This window comes from Lutjanus erythropterus, chromosome 6 (genome assembly GCF_056507025.1).
Source record: "Lutjanus erythropterus isolate fLutEry1 chromosome 6, fLutEry1.hap2, whole genome shotgun sequence".
Taxonomy (NCBI): Eukaryota; Metazoa; Chordata; class Actinopteri; order Lutjaniformes; family Lutjanidae; genus Lutjanus; species Lutjanus erythropterus.
Genome location: NC_139322.1, coordinates 32,740,364 through 32,757,710, shown reverse-complemented (window position 1 = coordinate 32,757,710; position 17,347 = coordinate 32,740,364). Strand labels below are relative to the sequence as shown.

The 17,347-nt window shown below is 39.9% G+C and overlaps 1 protein-coding gene across 1 annotated transcript; it reads right to left on the bottom strand.

Moving 5' to 3' along the window:
• Positions 1 to 1,410: 1,410 nt before the first annotated feature.
• On the bottom strand, positions 1,411 to 15,933 carry LOC146325598 (uncharacterized). Its single transcript, XM_084719876.1, has 8 exons — positions 15,857 to 15,933; positions 3,710 to 4,256; positions 3,555 to 3,622; positions 3,349 to 3,435; positions 2,930 to 3,092; positions 2,629 to 2,736; positions 2,442 to 2,496; positions 1,411 to 1,631 (listed from the first exon to the last, which is right to left on the bottom strand). The coding sequence occupies exons 1-8, from the start codon at positions 15,931 to 15,933 to the stop codon at positions 1,411 to 1,413; spliced, it is 1,326 nt and encodes a 441-aa protein (XP_084576002.1).
• Positions 15,934 to 17,347: the final 1,414 nt, after the last annotated feature.

Sequence of the window (17,347 nt, the reverse complement as noted above, 5' to 3'; positions counted from 1 at the left end):
CTACATGGGCTTAAATTCCGGGAATGCCACATATTTAAAGGAGAAGTGTGTGATTTCCAGTGGCATCTAATGTTCAAACCTTAGACTGCAACTAAGAGGAGTGAAAAAATGTGTTTTATTTGATTATGTGATTAATCAAAAAATCACTCGTTAACAATATCAACTATCTGTTTAAGGAAATACATAAACTTTACAACTCTGATAGGAATTCATTTGTCACCTGTTTGTAGAAATCTATCACAAAACATAATTCTGGTTGATAATAACACAATAGCATCTAATTTAACGTAATGAAGAGGTGAAATAATCATTTTCTATATAAATGTCATTTACCTGGAAGGTGTTGGAAGAACTTGACCATGTTTGGGAACCAGTGTTGTAAACCACTACATTTCAGAGGGAAATGTTGTAGCCTTTATCTCACTGCAGCGCCAGCTTTGGTTACTAACAGTTTACTTTTTTGTCCACATGTCAGTTGGCTAGTCAATTTCTTTTTTTTGCCAGCCACAATAGATTACCAAAGTGGGGTTATTTTTGGTTGGTTATTGACACAAATCTACCAGCCACTTGCTTATTTTACCAGCATGTTTACCCACCTAAACGTGGTCACTGGTACAATCTGGAATGTATCCATACAAAACATGAAGAGCTAATAAAACATGATGATTTGTTTTAAATAAAACAGTACACTGTGTACCAGTATAGCTGATCCATCCATTGATAGAAAATTAACCGGAAACTAATTAGATTAATTGGAAATTAAGTGATAATCATTCAGTCTTTTTCATGTAAAACATTTCATGATTCCACCTTAACAAATATGAGGATTTAGATGTGAGAGGATTTTTAAATCATTTTAATAATTTCAATAAATCTTTTCTAACTTGAAATTTTCATCATCATGATGCATTTACTTTGAGCTCTGGGAAGAAGTGCCTTTCTCTCTAGAAAATAATCAGCAGATTATTCCAGAATGAATGAATAAATGACGACATAACAAACTGCACAATATTGCAACAGACAAAAAACACTATTTTAGTACATACATTAAAAACAAAATTAATCTTTAAACAATCAATGATGCTCATACACATGCATATATATTTAATTTTTTTATTCATTCATTTATCGTCAGATAAACATTCTGATCTGTGGACAATCTAGAGTCACCAATTAGCCTATTATGCTGCATGTCTTTGGACTGTGGGAGGAAGCCGGAGCACCCAGAGAGAACCCACGCAGACACGAGGAGAACATGCAAACTCCACACAGAAAGGCCCCAGCCACAAACTCCCCAGCTGGCTCGGGGATTTGAGCTCAGGGCCTTCTTGCTGTGAGGCAGCAGTGCTAATCAATGCGCCACCGTGCCGCCCTTTTAGTCACAGTTGTGTTTGATTGTTGTCTGAGTTGTTATTTAAACGGTGAATGTGTTGGAGTGATGCCATGAGTCTGTCTGAAAGGCAGCTGCTCTTGGAGTTCCTGCTGGTGATGGAGGTCTGTCTGTCCTGGCCACATGTTGGGCAGAAGAACTTGGACATGCAGGTGACGTTGGTCCATCGCTGCAGCCTGTGAAGTGGACGGCTCCATTCCTGCTGGTGTCATGCGCTGCTTCTTGGCCTTTTGAGTTTCCTCTGCAACAAAAAACACCAGTCGGTCTTCTAAAACTTTAAAAACTCAAGATACTGCTTCTTAAACCTGCTTTAAAGGAACAATTTGTAACCCCCTAGTGTTCAAAAAAGAGTACTACAATCCAAATAGCAACTATATTAAATAGGCTGAATCCCTATTCAATGTACAATCTATGGTTGAAGCAAGTTGACTTGAAGCTGAAGCAGGTTGCAGGGACACTTATACTTTGACAAGCAACAATAAATCCTATACCGTTACAAAACTTGCACCTATATGTGGGTTTTCTAAACTTAGCTTAACACCAAAAAAAAGGTTATTGACTCTTGTCCCACTGAAGACAAAATCCAGATGTTAGTGGGTGTTAGTGTGTTTTTTGTCCAGTGTAAAAGAGTTTATTGTCTCAGTCACTATTGTCAAATCTTGTTCTATACAGCTTGATGTTCATTTTGTAAATTATGGTGCAGCGCTCACAAAACTCAATATGTAAAACTAGACAGTATTGATCAATGCTCTGTTACTACATTGTCTATTTCTCACCTAAACTGTTTTTCAGAAACTGTTTAATTGTAAGAAAAGAAAGATCGCCAGACAGGCTACCATTATTTCCTGCTGAATGAACCAGCTTAAACCAAGAACTGCCCAAGTTGGAGTAGGTTGTGCATGCTGTGGTTACAAAAACCAACACGGCAGCCCCCGTAATACCAAACTTGAGGCTTCAAAACAGTTGTCCACAAACCAATGAGTGACATCACAGTGGCTGCGCGCACTTATTCTACTGTCTATGGTTGTTACTGACTTGAATATTGTCTTACCTTCAGCCCCTGTGGGGGCCTGGCTCCTCTCCCGCTTCCTCTTCGTCTTTTTGCCCTACACACATACAAACATATTGATATCAGAGGATGAAAACTTGTGGCAGTGACTGTGTTTCATCAGCTCTAATGTAATGATGTGTAGTGATGTAAACATGTTATGAGTTGTGTGTCAGCAGGGTGTACTTACATAGTTATCAAATGTGGACCATCCAGGGTGATGCTGTAGGTGCAGCAGTCTTTCTCTTTCGGCTTGCTCGTAGTATTTCGTCTGCTCCGGCCTTGTTAGTGAATTCCACTGTGGACAGACGACAACATACTGTGAGTGAGTTAGCAAGCTAAACTAGCACAGCGCAGAAATAGGCCTTGACAGTGATGTCTTGTTGCAGAGTACCAACTGAAAAGGAACTATTATTTTTATACCAAACTTTACCAAATGAGTGTCGTTTGTAACACACTGTGTCCCAAATATACAGAACCAACATACTTACCCTTTCTGCCACGGCTTTGTTTACAGTCGCACTTTCTCTGTTGTTGATTTCAGCAGCTACAGCTGACCTCTGCTCCTTCAGGTAGAGCATGAAGGCATTTGGCGGCTTTTTCACATATGGCCGGTCGTCGTCGTCGTCTTGTTGGCTTTCATGCTTCCTCTTTCTGTAAGACAAAACAGAGCTCATTTTAATCACTGCAAAGAAAGACGTATTCTAGGAAAAAAGTTACGATTAGCAGAATAATACAAGATGTAAATGTTAACTTTATCTATGCATGTAATGTACAAAATCCATTAAAAGGAACTGATTATAATAATATTCGTGTTTGTAGACAATTAAGAGACACATGAAATCAGTCACATCAGTCACAAAAAAAGACAAAAGCACGTTTTGATCCAAACTGTCCAGAACAAACTTACTTTGATTTGATGGTGTCCGCTGGGGGAGCAGCAGAGACGGGGTTAGCGGCAAGTCCTGGTGGAAGCGCATACACCAACTGTCCATTCCTACACAGACAAAGACACACACATTTGTTAGCAGAAGGAGTATATGTGATGATACATACTCAAGCACAACAGCAGTGTTCCCTCCTGTGTTTGTTTGCATTCATGAGTGTGTTACTTACATAACTCCAACTGGACGCAGGGACTGGTTGGTGCCTTCAGGGATCCTGGGAACTGGTACATTGTTATACTGGAGACACAAACACACACAGAAAAAGGTGATTAGACAAGTTGCAACGGCGTCATCAGTCCACCAAATGTCCTAACACTGTCTTACCTGTCCGTGGCCATAAGCACCTCCTTGGCTGTACAGGTGATCTGGCTGCATGGTGGTGGGAGCAGCTGTCATCTGAGGTGTTGCTTCCAGGAGGATAGACCTGGAAAATTCTCCACATGGGCGTTCTACTAGGTGACGGTGGAGGTTGACTTCCAGCTCATCGGGGACAGGAGAAGGGGGTCTATTGTGTAGGACAGCATCAAACAAAAGTAGAGCATCCTCCAGAGGGATATTGTCAGTGTCTCCTCCATTCTGGTTTTCTGCTGGCTGAGGGTGGGGGTTCAGTTCCAGTGGGGCAGAGACAGGTGGAGGAGGTTGGTTGTCTGGAACAGCATCAAAGAAGATTAGAGCATCTTCCAGTGGGGTGCTCTCAGGGGATTCTGCACCCTGGCTGTCTGCTGGCTGAGGCTGGGGGTTCAGGTCCAGAGTGGCAGGAACAGGAAGATGAGATCCATAATCAAGAAAAGCTAAAATATCGTCCAAAATAGCGTCATCAAATCCGCCATCCTGGCTGTCTGCTGGTTGAGGGTTGGGGTTGAGTTCCAGCCTGGCAGGGACAGGAGGAGAGGGAGGAGGTGGAAGATCAGGTAGGTCATCATACAGTGTGTACAGGGCCTGGACAGCAGACTCCAACTCAGTTTGATGTCGCTGAACTCTTCCAGAAGAAAGACGTCTACGTCTGATTCAGTCTGGACTCCTGTTAAACACATCAAAAAGAAGCTGCTTTTGAGACACTTGACTGTGGAGTAACATTCATTTATATGATATATCATATAGTCATTTAGGGATATATTGTATATTTTAGTTCACTTTATTTAAGTAACAATTGTTACTTTGCAGATATTGCACATACTGTGTATAAACAACTAACAAGATTTAGAGAAAATATTCAGCTAATTTTAGCTGTCTGTGTGTGTGTGTGTGTGTGTGTGTGTGTGTGTGTGTGTGTGTGTGTGTGTGCTGTTCAGTTACTTACGTTCACACATTTTACTTTGCAGTTCACTAAGTTGTCTTGAAGTTCTTGAAACTCTCTCTCTGGGTTTGGATTCTTGATTCGTCGCTCTCACTGTCGCTCTGAAGGCTTCGTGAATACTAGACAAATGACCAAGTCTGGACTCAGATGTCCCTGATGCTGTCTCTCATTCTCATGATGTCATGAGGTGCATTGTGATGTAAGCATTCCATTCTCTGACTCCATTCTAATTTATTCACTTTCTCAGAATTCATTCCAAATTAAAAAAAGAAAAGAGTTTGAAACAAATTAACAAACAATTAAAACACAATAAATCAGAGCAGAAGATAAAACATTTCAGTCACAATTACAATTAACTCACCACAACATTTTTAAATTATAACCATGTATAACCATGATGTTGATTCACAAAATTGCATATATGTCCATATATTTCTCTTTATATTATGAAGCATTTCCTTTTTTTATTACATATCTATGGGCACAAGCATGTGTAAAATCCAACATTTTATATACAACCTAAGATAAGCCCTTTAACACTTTTTAAAGATGAATAAAAACATTTCAAAAATGAACTTAAAGAAATTTGAAAATAACAAAAGCAGATAGTATGCAGTATGATGTACTAAATCAGCTGCTTTGATTATATTTGTACAGTTAATTAATGGAAATATATTTTAAGTATATGAGTTTCTATTATATTGGTTGAGTACAGACCCATTATATTTAGCTGAGCACAGATTTATATCTTGTACTTCTTAATAAAGATGTGTATATGAAATATATTTATACATTGGTCAAAATTAGTTTAATTTTTAAATTCATTATTTATGTATTTATTTATTTGTTTGTTTGTTTGTTTTTTTCCTTTATTTATTTATTACCTTTATGATTTGCAGCCTCATCAGACCCAGTAATATTAGGGCACCCTGAGTCAGTTTGGATGGATTATGGTCTGCTGGAACAGCTCTTGGTATTAAATGGCCACTTGCTGGATAAAGTTACCTAATCAGAACTGGCCAGAACCAATCTGTCTTTTTATATATGTAGTTTTACACCAGCTAGTGATTTAACTTCACTCTCAACCCAGACCCTAGTTAAAGTTTTATATTACTGTGGTAAAAAAAAAAAAAAAAAAAAAGAAAGTTGAACTGAAGAATATGAAAACCACATAAACAACATTGTCAGTGCAGCTGCTGAGCTGTTAACTGCATAATCATGAGTGTCTTTCCTGTAATGATTATTTTCATTACCAATTAATCTGTCTGCCATTTTCTCTATTAATCAATTTATTTGGCCCATAAAATGTAAGAAAATTGTCAAAAATATAGATCAGTGTTTCCCACAGTCCAAGATGACGTCCTCAAATGACTTGTTTTGTCCACAACCCAAATATATTCAGTTTACTGTCAGAGAGATTTAAAGAAACCAGAAAATATTCACACAAACTGAAATCAGAGAATTTGTACACTTTTTATTTAAAAAATGACTTATAACAATTAATCACTTATCAAAATAGATGGAATTTAATAGTCGATAACTAAGTCAATTAAACTTCCACCCAGTGAAGCATTTTTTCACTAGAGGCTATGATAATGTGCAGGGTAGTATATCATCTATGTTTTAAAAGTGTAATCCTACTAATAATCCTACTTTTTAACTGAAAGTATCTGTAATCTGATCATGTCTTTTTTTTTTTTATCTGTAACTGTAATGGAACACAGTTACATTTTTTTGTATCCAGATTACGTATTCCTGTTACATGTAATCTGTTACTCTCCGACCCTGAACGTTGGTCCACCTGTAGAGATGTTGCAGTGTTGTTTAGGTAGTGATCCAATGGCAGTTCTTGACCAGTTTTACTTCGGGGGCAGGCTGGAGCCAGTTGTCCTGCTGTAGTAATAGTACATAATGTAATAGCACACATTAAATACCATGATTGGTATCTGTTTGAGTACCTTACAACTGCATGTATTTGTTTCAGTAACAGTATTCGGTTCAGTAACGTGGTGTCAGCACCATATCATTGCAAGAGAGTGATAATTTTACTATTATTGTGGCTTTTTGAAGTGAGGGGGCACAGAGGTGTCCAAACAGAACCAGTGTTACAGAGCTGCCACATAGAGATTCCTTTAATATCTCTGGTTGACGTTCCAGAAAAATCCTGCAAATCAATGAACAGGACAGCAGTTTCCTGGCAAACAAAAAGATATTCCCATTTAAGTGACCTGGTTTCAAAGAGACTTTCAAAGAAAAGAGGATCCATTCCACATGTAATAGTAACTTTTATTTGATCCACTATTCAGAACCACTGTATCGAAGAAATTGTTTACGATGCAATCAATATTTTTAATTCAGAAAACACTGATAATTTATACACTGGTGTTTATCAAATTGATGACTCACAGTTAACACACCGGCTGACAGCTGAAGATGCTTTTATTCACCTGCAGGGGGAAGCATTCATGTATGAAAGTTGTCTTTGAGGTCAGTCAGTAGTCTACTCAGCAGTCAGTGTCCTCAACTCATTGCGTTGAGTGTGTTTATGTGACCTATGTACACAATCTAGAATGACCAAAGTTTAGTCTCAAGCCCCAGTTTACATTATAATCTACAAATACCAAGAAACTTCTCCTCAAGGTAGAGTCAGAACAGCCTGCAAATAAAATACACCTTATCCTGACTGTGATACGACTGTGCTGTTATCATGCATCTATGTCTTTCCTACATAACTGAAGTGTATAAACAGATTCAATCGTGCACCACAGTTTTGATCAATATCTACCTACTCAGTACATTTTAACAATAAGTCACTGTCACACGACGGACAGGATTGTTGGTAACACATGAGCTGGTTCCAGAGAGTCATGCTGTTCACACCTTTTCCCAAACTAGATTAAACTTGAAGAGGAGCCAAAATGCAGTGCTTCCCAGGATTAGGAATAAATTATAATGGCAAACACTAAATAGAATTTTTAACAGAAACTAGTGATTTTTTCTTCCTGGATGAAAGTAGAACCTTTACTTTTAATCTCACATCTACCCTCAGACTTCTTTTGTCGTATCGATCAGGTGCCTTATTCTATCTTTCAAATTTTTCATTACTTTGCCAATACTTTTCCCAAATGACTTCAAATCATTGTTTTCTCTTTCAGCTTAAGTATTTTACATAATATGCAAATTAACAGTAACTTTTCTAAATAATTTTTGATGGTTGTTTTTTTAGAGTCATGTATTCTTGGGGTCCCAAGGGATCTATATTGATATCTATATTGACTATATTGATCTGTAAATGTGAGGGAATTGAATAAAAGATATTCAGTTTATTATATTCAGTGTACACACACACACACACACACACACACACACACACACACACACACATGCATTTTAACTGGGGACATAGAAATGTATCTTTAGAAACAGTTTCATACAAATGTTTGTATTAATTGCAGGGTCATGCATGTGCAGGAAATCTTTGAACACACTTGAGTTTTAATTTTGTCTGCTTTTTTAGCTTTGGTCCCCCCCCCTCCTGAGCACTGACTCTGCTGCTAGCTATGACTTTGAAGAAATTCAGTAGAAGGTATTAACTATATTTGTGGCAAAATGGAAGTAATCACTATATCGACATGTCTGATTCCAGAGAATAATTTCCAGTAAGAAACATGCTAACTTCAGTGACAGACTAGTTTTACAGAGGAATACAGAGGACAGATAGAGAATATGAATATAATCATGTCACATGTCACATGTGAAGTTGACCTTTGACCTCCAAAAGCTTCTTTGAGTCAATTTGTGTCAAGTTTGAAGAAATTCCCTCAGAGTTTTCTTGAGATATTCACAAGAGTTCACAAGAATGGGATGAACTGGAAACGTAATGCCAGCAGCAATAGAAACATAAAGCCATAAAAGAAATTATTTTTTTAAAGGATTTTCAAGGATTCTAAATCACAGAGATCCTTCAGCATACTGTCATGGATGTTTATCTTCTGTGGAGGTTTGTGGGTCAGAATGGACCAAAGTAAGCACACTTGCTGAGTGTAATCACATGCAGTTGTGGTACTTGTGACATATTATATTAGACATACAATGTATTGGGGCATATTAAACCTTTCTCTACAACACAAATTTGTACGTAGTATGGGTATTGGAACACACCCCAGTTAAGAAAAAAAAAAACCAAAATACAAAAGGTTGGGTTCTCACAGAAAAAACTTTTTTATTACACAATAGTCAAAATTAGTTACTTCAACCAGAGTCATAAAGAAATAATACTAGTACTGCAGCTTCCATTAACATTTGGTTAATGACTAATGAACGTCTTTTTTCGGATGGTCACTTGCCTTAAAGGGATACTTCGCCCAAAAATGGAAATTCAGTCATTATCTACTCACCCTCATGCCGATTGAAGGTTGGGTTTAGTTTTTCAGTCCACAACATACTGCTGAAATTTCACAGGAAAACAGTGTTGCGGACTCAGAATAAAAACGTAAAATGCACCCTTGCTGCTCATCTGGTATAATCCAAACCCAAACATGCCGTTCGAACACCGTCACACCACACACACATCCTTAGATCTTTCGCCTCTAGCCACATTCACGTGCACACGCTGTCTGAACAGGGTGTGTGTGGTGTGATGGTGTGTGAACGGCATGCTGGGGCTTTAGGAGACTTGCATCACACCAGACGAGCAGTATGGAGACATTTTATTTTTTTGTGTGTGGTTGTTTTTTTTTTTCATTTGAAAACTGGTTACATTAACTTACATTGTTTGGGAGATTCTGCAACACTGTAAAACTCCAGCAGTGTTTTGCGAACTAAAAAACTAAACCCAACCTTCAGCCTCCATGAGGATGAGTAGATAATGACTGAATTTCCATTTGTGGGTGTACTATCCCTTTAAAGTAGTCTACATGTGCAGTAGAGGAACTTCAAATAGAGGTACTGCTTCTCCTTGTATGTCAGACTGACGGAAGTGCAGTGTCATTTATTTTTACTTATTTGGTTATTAGTTTATTTATCAGGGACAATGCAAGAAACACTGTTGCAGATTACATTAACAAAATACAGATGTGTTGCATGTAGGGCTTCTAGTCAAGGCTAATTTGCAACCCCTGTCCCATGTTCAGCTTTTCTACTTGAATCATGACATAAAAAGCCCATAATTTATTGGCAAAATTAAGTACATAATAGTTAGTAAAAATACACAGACAGAAATGAGTGTTCAGTACTCACAGGTTTGGTTTTCTTTCACATGTTTTCAGATCAGTTTGGGTTTTTATTTCTTTTTGGTAGTAAATTCCAAAAATGTGTTCCTTTTGGTGAAAATGATGACTGACCCAGAGTGGTTTTTCGCTGTGCCACTCTGCAGATGCCATTTGCTGAGCCCCAGGTGGTTATTCCACTGGAGTCTGTTTTCTGTGACATCTGGACAAAGCACATCTGGGACACGGTTGTTCACACATTTAAAAATCAATCTCATAAACGGAACCTGGATAAAACTGAAAACTGAGCAAGTTGTACTTTTTCAGAATTACACAGTGGTGCCATTTCACGTGTTTTTGATCCATTTTAGGTGCTTGTTTAAATTATGATGTTTGACAGTTGATTGTGACGCCTCGTCTAATAAAGTAACACAATAAGATAAATGTGAAAATGTCATGGCATACACGAACAGTTGATCTGCCTTAAGGGGTATGTGTTGTCTTGACATTCTAAAATAGATTTGTCTTTACTGTCTTGCATTTGTCAAATCTGAGTTTTGAGTCCAAAAATTTTAAATGACTGACTTCTTTATTTCCTCATGGTCTATTTTAGTTGTAAACTCGCCCACGCGGTGTGGCTGCAGCAAAGAAATGTTGTTCCTCTTCTATGTCAAAGTCCTCGGACATTTTCTTCTTTGCTTCAGAGTGTTTTTGGGTCAAATTTTAATGTCGTGGCTTCCGACACTTGGATTACAACACAAGAGCAGTATGGAGATATTTTGTGTTTTTTTTGTTCTTGTTTTCCATTTTAAATCTGGTCACCATTCACTTCAATTGTACTGGATTTGGCTGCAACGCTGTTTTCCGCTGAAGCTCCAGGAGTGTTTTGTGAACTGGAGATCTTCACCCATCCTCATATCAGCACAGGGGAGAGTAGATATTGAATGAAACTTAATTTCTGGGTGAACTATTGCTTTAAAGACTCTGCTGCTACACAAGGGAGTTTAGCTGGTACATAAATGATTATGCCATTGACATACATTTGACAACTAGCTCCTTTGCAGCATGGTAGTAAATCATCTGTGTATAAGCTAAGAAGCAAAGGCCCCAGGATCAAACCTTACAGGACACCAATTCTGGCACATTGGGGAGTTGAATATTTATCATTAATTTGATCATGTTGCTCTTCACAGCCCACCAGTTGCCTGCCTCGAAAAGTTAAAGGTCATAAGCTGGTTCACAAGTATGTCATGGTTCATGATGTCAACATCTAAAAACACAGTGTCCACAAAATTGGTGTTTTGGGGAATTAACCAGTTCTAATGGAGAGATTTCTGAGATGAGATATGGGTTTAATCATATTATAGCCTTGTTCTATCTACTGTGACATTCAGCTACTCCCCCTTTTGCGTGGGACCTCCTGGAGCTTCCTAAAGGATCCCTGATGTTCCCCAGACCCCAGGCTGGGAACTACTGACATACCTGTGTCTCTGAAAAGGTGACTGGAATGTTTGTTTGGCAGAGGAAGCACTTATCATCCCATGACCTCAACCTAATGATGGTAGAAATGTAAAACATGATAGTAATTATAGTTCATTTTGATGATGAAAATGCATTTGACATTTAGGGTCCAATTTCCTACAACTGACAAATAAGAGGGTATGGGTCTAATTGGTGTGTTGCGCTGTGGTAAATGTCACTGCTCAGACACAGAGCTACATGCGTCAGATATGTTCCCCTGTGCAATGAGAGGTGGCTGTTTACCTGTACAATGTCTCCCTCCTGAGGCTGAACATGAATTACACTGAGGGAAAAAACAACAGTCACATATTAACTGCAGATCATCCCATATTTTACAGTATACACAGTATAACTTCTGCAGAAGCTCAATGCCATTTCATATGTAGGCCTACACTTCTTCAATACTTGATATTTTACTCGCACCATACAGACACATGGATGTCACTATTGTCCTTTTATTTATTGTTTACAGTCTGTTCATATCTGCACACATTACAGTATACGTATACACACACATATTTAGGTATGCATGGGGTTTTATTTTTTAACTCTTCAATTATTGTGGGAAAATGCATTTAAAAAAAAATCAAACTCTTGGTTGTTAAACTTTGTAACAGGCCAATGTGCTGGTGATTAAGTCTGTCAAGGACAAATCTGACCGAGTTGATCTCTCAACGAGTTAACAAAATGTTTTTTTTTTTTTAATTTCACAGCATAGCTGTACTGAGTAGCCATTTTATTTTTTAAAGTTGCTCAGAGTTCTCTTAATGCTCATCAAAAAATATTCATTTTTAAATCATAATTCTTATTTAGTTTTGATTTAGAAGGTCTACAGAGTTGACATTTTGTAGTTGAGACACATCTGATAGCAATATTATTTAATTTGTTGAAAAATAGAAAGCTTGAGCAGATTTCTGCCTTATTAAACCAGGAAGTTAGACAGGGCTCCTCAGAGTATAGCTCACCCTTTTAATGCATGATTAAATTGTGTTTTTGCAAAAATCTGACAGCTGAGGGAAATGTGAGACACAACTTTAAAGGGCTGACTTTTTTTTTATTCAAAAAATTTCATTTATGTTAAAACAAAGATGTTATTGTCATTATGCCTCTGTTTCCCAATGCTTTTACTGGCTGATTGCTAATGTATATATATATATATATATATATACATATATATATATATATATATATATATATATATATATATATATATATATATATATATATATATATATATGTATATATATATATATATATGTATATATATATATATATATATATATATATATATATATATATATATATATATGTATATATATATATATATATATATATATGTATATATACATACATATGTATATATATATGTGTGTGTGTGTGTGTGTGTGTGTGTGTGTGTGTGTGTGTGTTTGTGTGTGTATAATCTTTACTGTTCAGAGACAGAAAATATGAAGTTTCTGTTGTTACACAACTGGTATGACCACAAACTTTGGGCCTTTTGCAGCATTACCATCCTGTGAAGTTGGCAATCTTGGGATGAGGCTGACGTTTTATTTTAAAGTCTGTACTGGTTGACTCCAGGGTTGTGTTTTCAACCCAAAACACTCAGTCAGATCAGCTTTCAGTTTACTTGGATAGGCATCTTATGCAAAATATACACATATGGTATGCAATTAAGTTCCTTTTTTTAGAAATTGTCCTTTTTATAATAACAGTTTAAATGTTCTAAAATGGGCCAAGGGCAGATTTGATTTGGGGATGTGTGTCAAACAGTTCCTCTACAACTGTAAAATCCACTTCGTAGAATTTTGAGAGCCATGAGGAGCATCCAACCGCACATACTGTAACATCCCTGGGAAGAGAGCGTCCCCTGCTGGATATTTGTGGTTATAAAACACAAACATTAAAGTCAGTCTATTGAGCTTTAATTCATTTTTAAAAGGGGTTCTGTTTACAGGTTTACAGCATTCTCCACATACCTGTGGTTATAATTCCCAGTTATGCTGCAGTCACAAGCATTCATTAATTTCACAAAAAGATTTTCATTTCAGGTTAGCAGCTTTATCAACACAGTTAAGTTGTTCTTAATTGAAATCATGCGTCTACTGAATCTATTGAACACATTGATTTTTTTGGTTTAAAGTTTATAGAACAACTAAAAGCATAATTAAAAAAATGATGCTGTTGGGGGTTTTTTGATAATGAGTGACTGAAAATTATCAGTAAGATGTGTTCCTCCGATATTTTAAAGCCAGACCAGTCACTGGTTTAGTCACTGCCATTCACCACCACTGTCGATTCTGAGAGGGGCATGAATTTCTGTTTCAGATTTCATGGAATGAGTTCATCTATTAGCTGTTTCCTTTCTTGCTTCTGTAACAGATGTATGGATAGGTGTAACAGAAGACAGCTGTCGGTAGTTTTCTGGCATTTATTGTCTCCTGCAGAAGACATAAAACACTCTTTTGGACTTCTGGACTCTCCCATCTGCTATTCTGCCCCCTCAGCAATGAAAAACAGCACTGTGAGGGGTAGAAGGGAGGGGCTATGGAAGCCCAGGAGCAGGGAGGGAAGCGGTAGAGTGCAGGGAGGCAATTTTCAAAGGAAAAAATAATAAAATGACAGTAAATAAAAATAATTCATAGATATATGTATGTTTCATTGTTTCTTTTCTGGTCAGTGACAACAACTCATAGCCTGGACACCTGTCGTGGTCGGTGATGACGAATCCCGGCCCCAACATGTGTGTTTATAACCCGGCCTGTTTCATTGACATCGTGTTGCTCTGAAAGAAGAGTTCTGAAAGCCTCTGGAGTGAAGAACTGAGCCTGGCTGCCTTGTTGGAGAGGACAGTGAGTAGCCAATCTAGTAGCTAATCTAGAAGCCAGTCTAGTAGCCGAGGCAGCTGTTGGGGGAGTCGTAGCCCTCATCGCCACTTCTGTGGCTGGAGGGCGCCTCCTGAGGTGCGCACCCCCATCACTGCAAATTTTTATTTAGTCATGTTTTTTTCAATCCAAAAGGTCAAAGGTTGACTTCACTGTGACATAATCCACTGTACTTATCTGTAGAAAGTTATTAACAGATTTAGCTGTTGGTGAAGGATGTCATTGTGCTGTGGTATTAAGATTTGATATTTTGCCATAAAACAGGAAATTACTATAATCTCAGTGTAAATGGTCCAGTTTACACCAGACTTCACACATTAGATAAGAGTCCTGAACATATCTACTTGACAATTCCATCAGAGTTATGGTGCCACCTACTGGCAACAGGAAATGACGTGTTAGACTTTGACATGCTCCTCCTAGCAGGTTGAACATATCCAAGTCAAAAGTTAAAAAAAACTTAATACCTTAACAATGCTGTATTGTAAAGATTGTAATGTTTTGTCAAATGGCCTTGGTGGTACAGCGAACTTTGATGTTTCTCCATCACACAGGAAGTTGTTGTAACTTTGTGCTCGACAGTCAAATCCGCCCCAAATTTAACATGTTTGATGAGATATCTGGCCTAAACACATTCATGGGACAATATTTAGTTGATATTGCACAATGGCTCCATATCATCCTCTACAAATTTTCAAATTCATGACCCCATGGTATGCTTCATCTACATGTTCAAAAATCGACTGGTGGATGTATAAAACCCAGGCGTACAAAAAAAGCCTTCTGGAGCCATCGCCTAAGCCCAACAAGGAGTTTGGTCATTTGAGTATAAATGATCTAATCAGCCCCAAACTTGACATATTTAATAAAGTTCCCTTCCTGATCACATCTACATGCCAATCAGGACTTATTGCGCTACCTACTGGCAACAGGAAGTAAGCCTCTTGTGGCAATCATCATCTGATTTACATGAAATTTTCACAGTGTGATCTACACTTAATATACTGGAAGATAAAAGCAATTAGTGGTTGTTCTGTAGTGTCACCTAGTGGAGACAGGAAGTTACCTCAAACTCCATCCTGCTGTGTCCAAAATATGTTAAAATTCACAGCCTTGCTGACCGGTCAGCATCTTGTGACAGTGTCACGGCTGCCGCACACAATGATGGGCGTAGGGGTGTGGGGGCATGTTCAATGCTGCTTGCAGTTTTAATTATTTCTCTCAGATTTTCTGCTTGTGAGCTTCTTCCTGGCTCAGCAGCATCTTGTAGTTTAAAGACATGTTCTCTTTCAACATTCGTCTCGGTATCTCACTATGGGACACGCCCTCTGCGCTGTCCCCCAGAAGCCCTTTTTCACTACGCCAGTCTTGACTGGCCGACAGACGTGACGTCTGCACATCGTCCTGACATCCTCCTGCTATAAGAGCCTGACGTCATGTCATCCTCTCCAGTCTAAACACTCTTCTCGCTCTTAGAAGCAACCTCTCGGACGGCTTGTGTGGCTAATGGCCAGCATTGCAGTTCTCAGAGCGAGCTAACCACTCAGTCGCCGAACGCTACCTGAACGCTGCACACTGTCTGAGTCTTGCTAGCTGGTCTGTCTCCAAACAGTAGCTGCTGCAGTAACTAGCCGCCATACTAGTTACTCCACGCATCTCGTAATTTTAATTGCGACTTACCACAATGGAGCCTGCCTTCCCTCGCCATGGATAAGGACAAGCTACCGGTAAGGGTGTGCACATGCGGTAGCAAGATTGCTGGGGCGAATACTCATCCCGTGTGTGCTGCGTGTCTGCGGATGCAACATGCCCAGGACGCGCTAGCATCCCCGGTTGCCTGTGACCATTGTGCACGCCTGTCAAGCAAAACTCGCTGACACAGGCTGGCGCGCCAAGCTAGCTTGTCAGCGGTGGACCCTGTGGTGGGGGTAGCCAGCCCCCCACCACAGGAGGTGGCGGAGAGCCCTGGAGGACACACCATCCCCGCGGGTCCAGCTGGGGTGACCAGCTCGACGCCACAGTGCCACTAGACCCAGACGAGCACGAGGCGGGCCTGCTGGCTGACCTCGTTGACATTGAGGGGATTATGTCTGACTCGGCAGACGAATGCATCAGCCTCTGCTCCAACGACGACGAGGACGACGGTGCGGAACCGTTCGCCCTCCCGCCGGCTGCGAAGCCGGGTATGGGTGACGCTAGCAGCAGCTCTCCAAACCTGACTGCCAGCATGGACCTACATGAAGCCTGCAAAACAGCAGCTGCAAACCAGGGCATAGCGTGGCCTGAACCCCCCGCCAAAACCACCACGTCTCGCTACGAGGGGAAGCGGCTGCCTAAAGCCAAATCCTCGACAAGACAGCTTCTCCCGGTCTTCCCTGAGTGCCTGGAGGAGGCGACCCGGTCATGGAGCAACCCTCTCACTGCCAAGAACCCCATCCAAGGAGGGTCGGCGCTGGACTGGGCTGACATGGAGATGAACGGTTTTTCCCACCTGCCTCCGGTCGAACCTCTGCTGGCTTCTCATCTCCACCCTACACAGAGGTCCACCATGACCTCTGCGGGCCCAGCTCTGCCTTCCAAGGCCGATTGTTTTCAGTCATCGCTAACTGAAAAAGGTTACAAGGCGGTGGCTACATCTGTGAAGGCTCTGAATGCGTCCTCACTGCTGCTGGCCTACCAGGCCGAGTTACAAGATGACATGTCAGCCTCACCAACCCCAGCCCTGTGGGATGAATTGTGCGTGGTGACCGACCTCTGCCTGCGTCTACACAGGTGTGCTGTCCAGGCCTCTGGAAGAGCCATGGCCCTGATGGTCGCTCAGGAGAGGGCGAGGTGGCTGAACCTCTCCAGCCTCTCCCAGAAGGAGAAAAGCCAGCTCCTCAACGTCCCTGTGGACCCCAAAGGCTTATTCGGCCCAGCGGTAGCCACAATGCAAAAACGCTGTGAGGAGAAGAAAAGGGAAGGTGAAGCACTCCAGCTGTGTCTCCCCAGACGAGTGCCACCCCCTCCCCCCACTGCACCCCAGCAGACGTTTGCTCAAGCTGTGACTCGA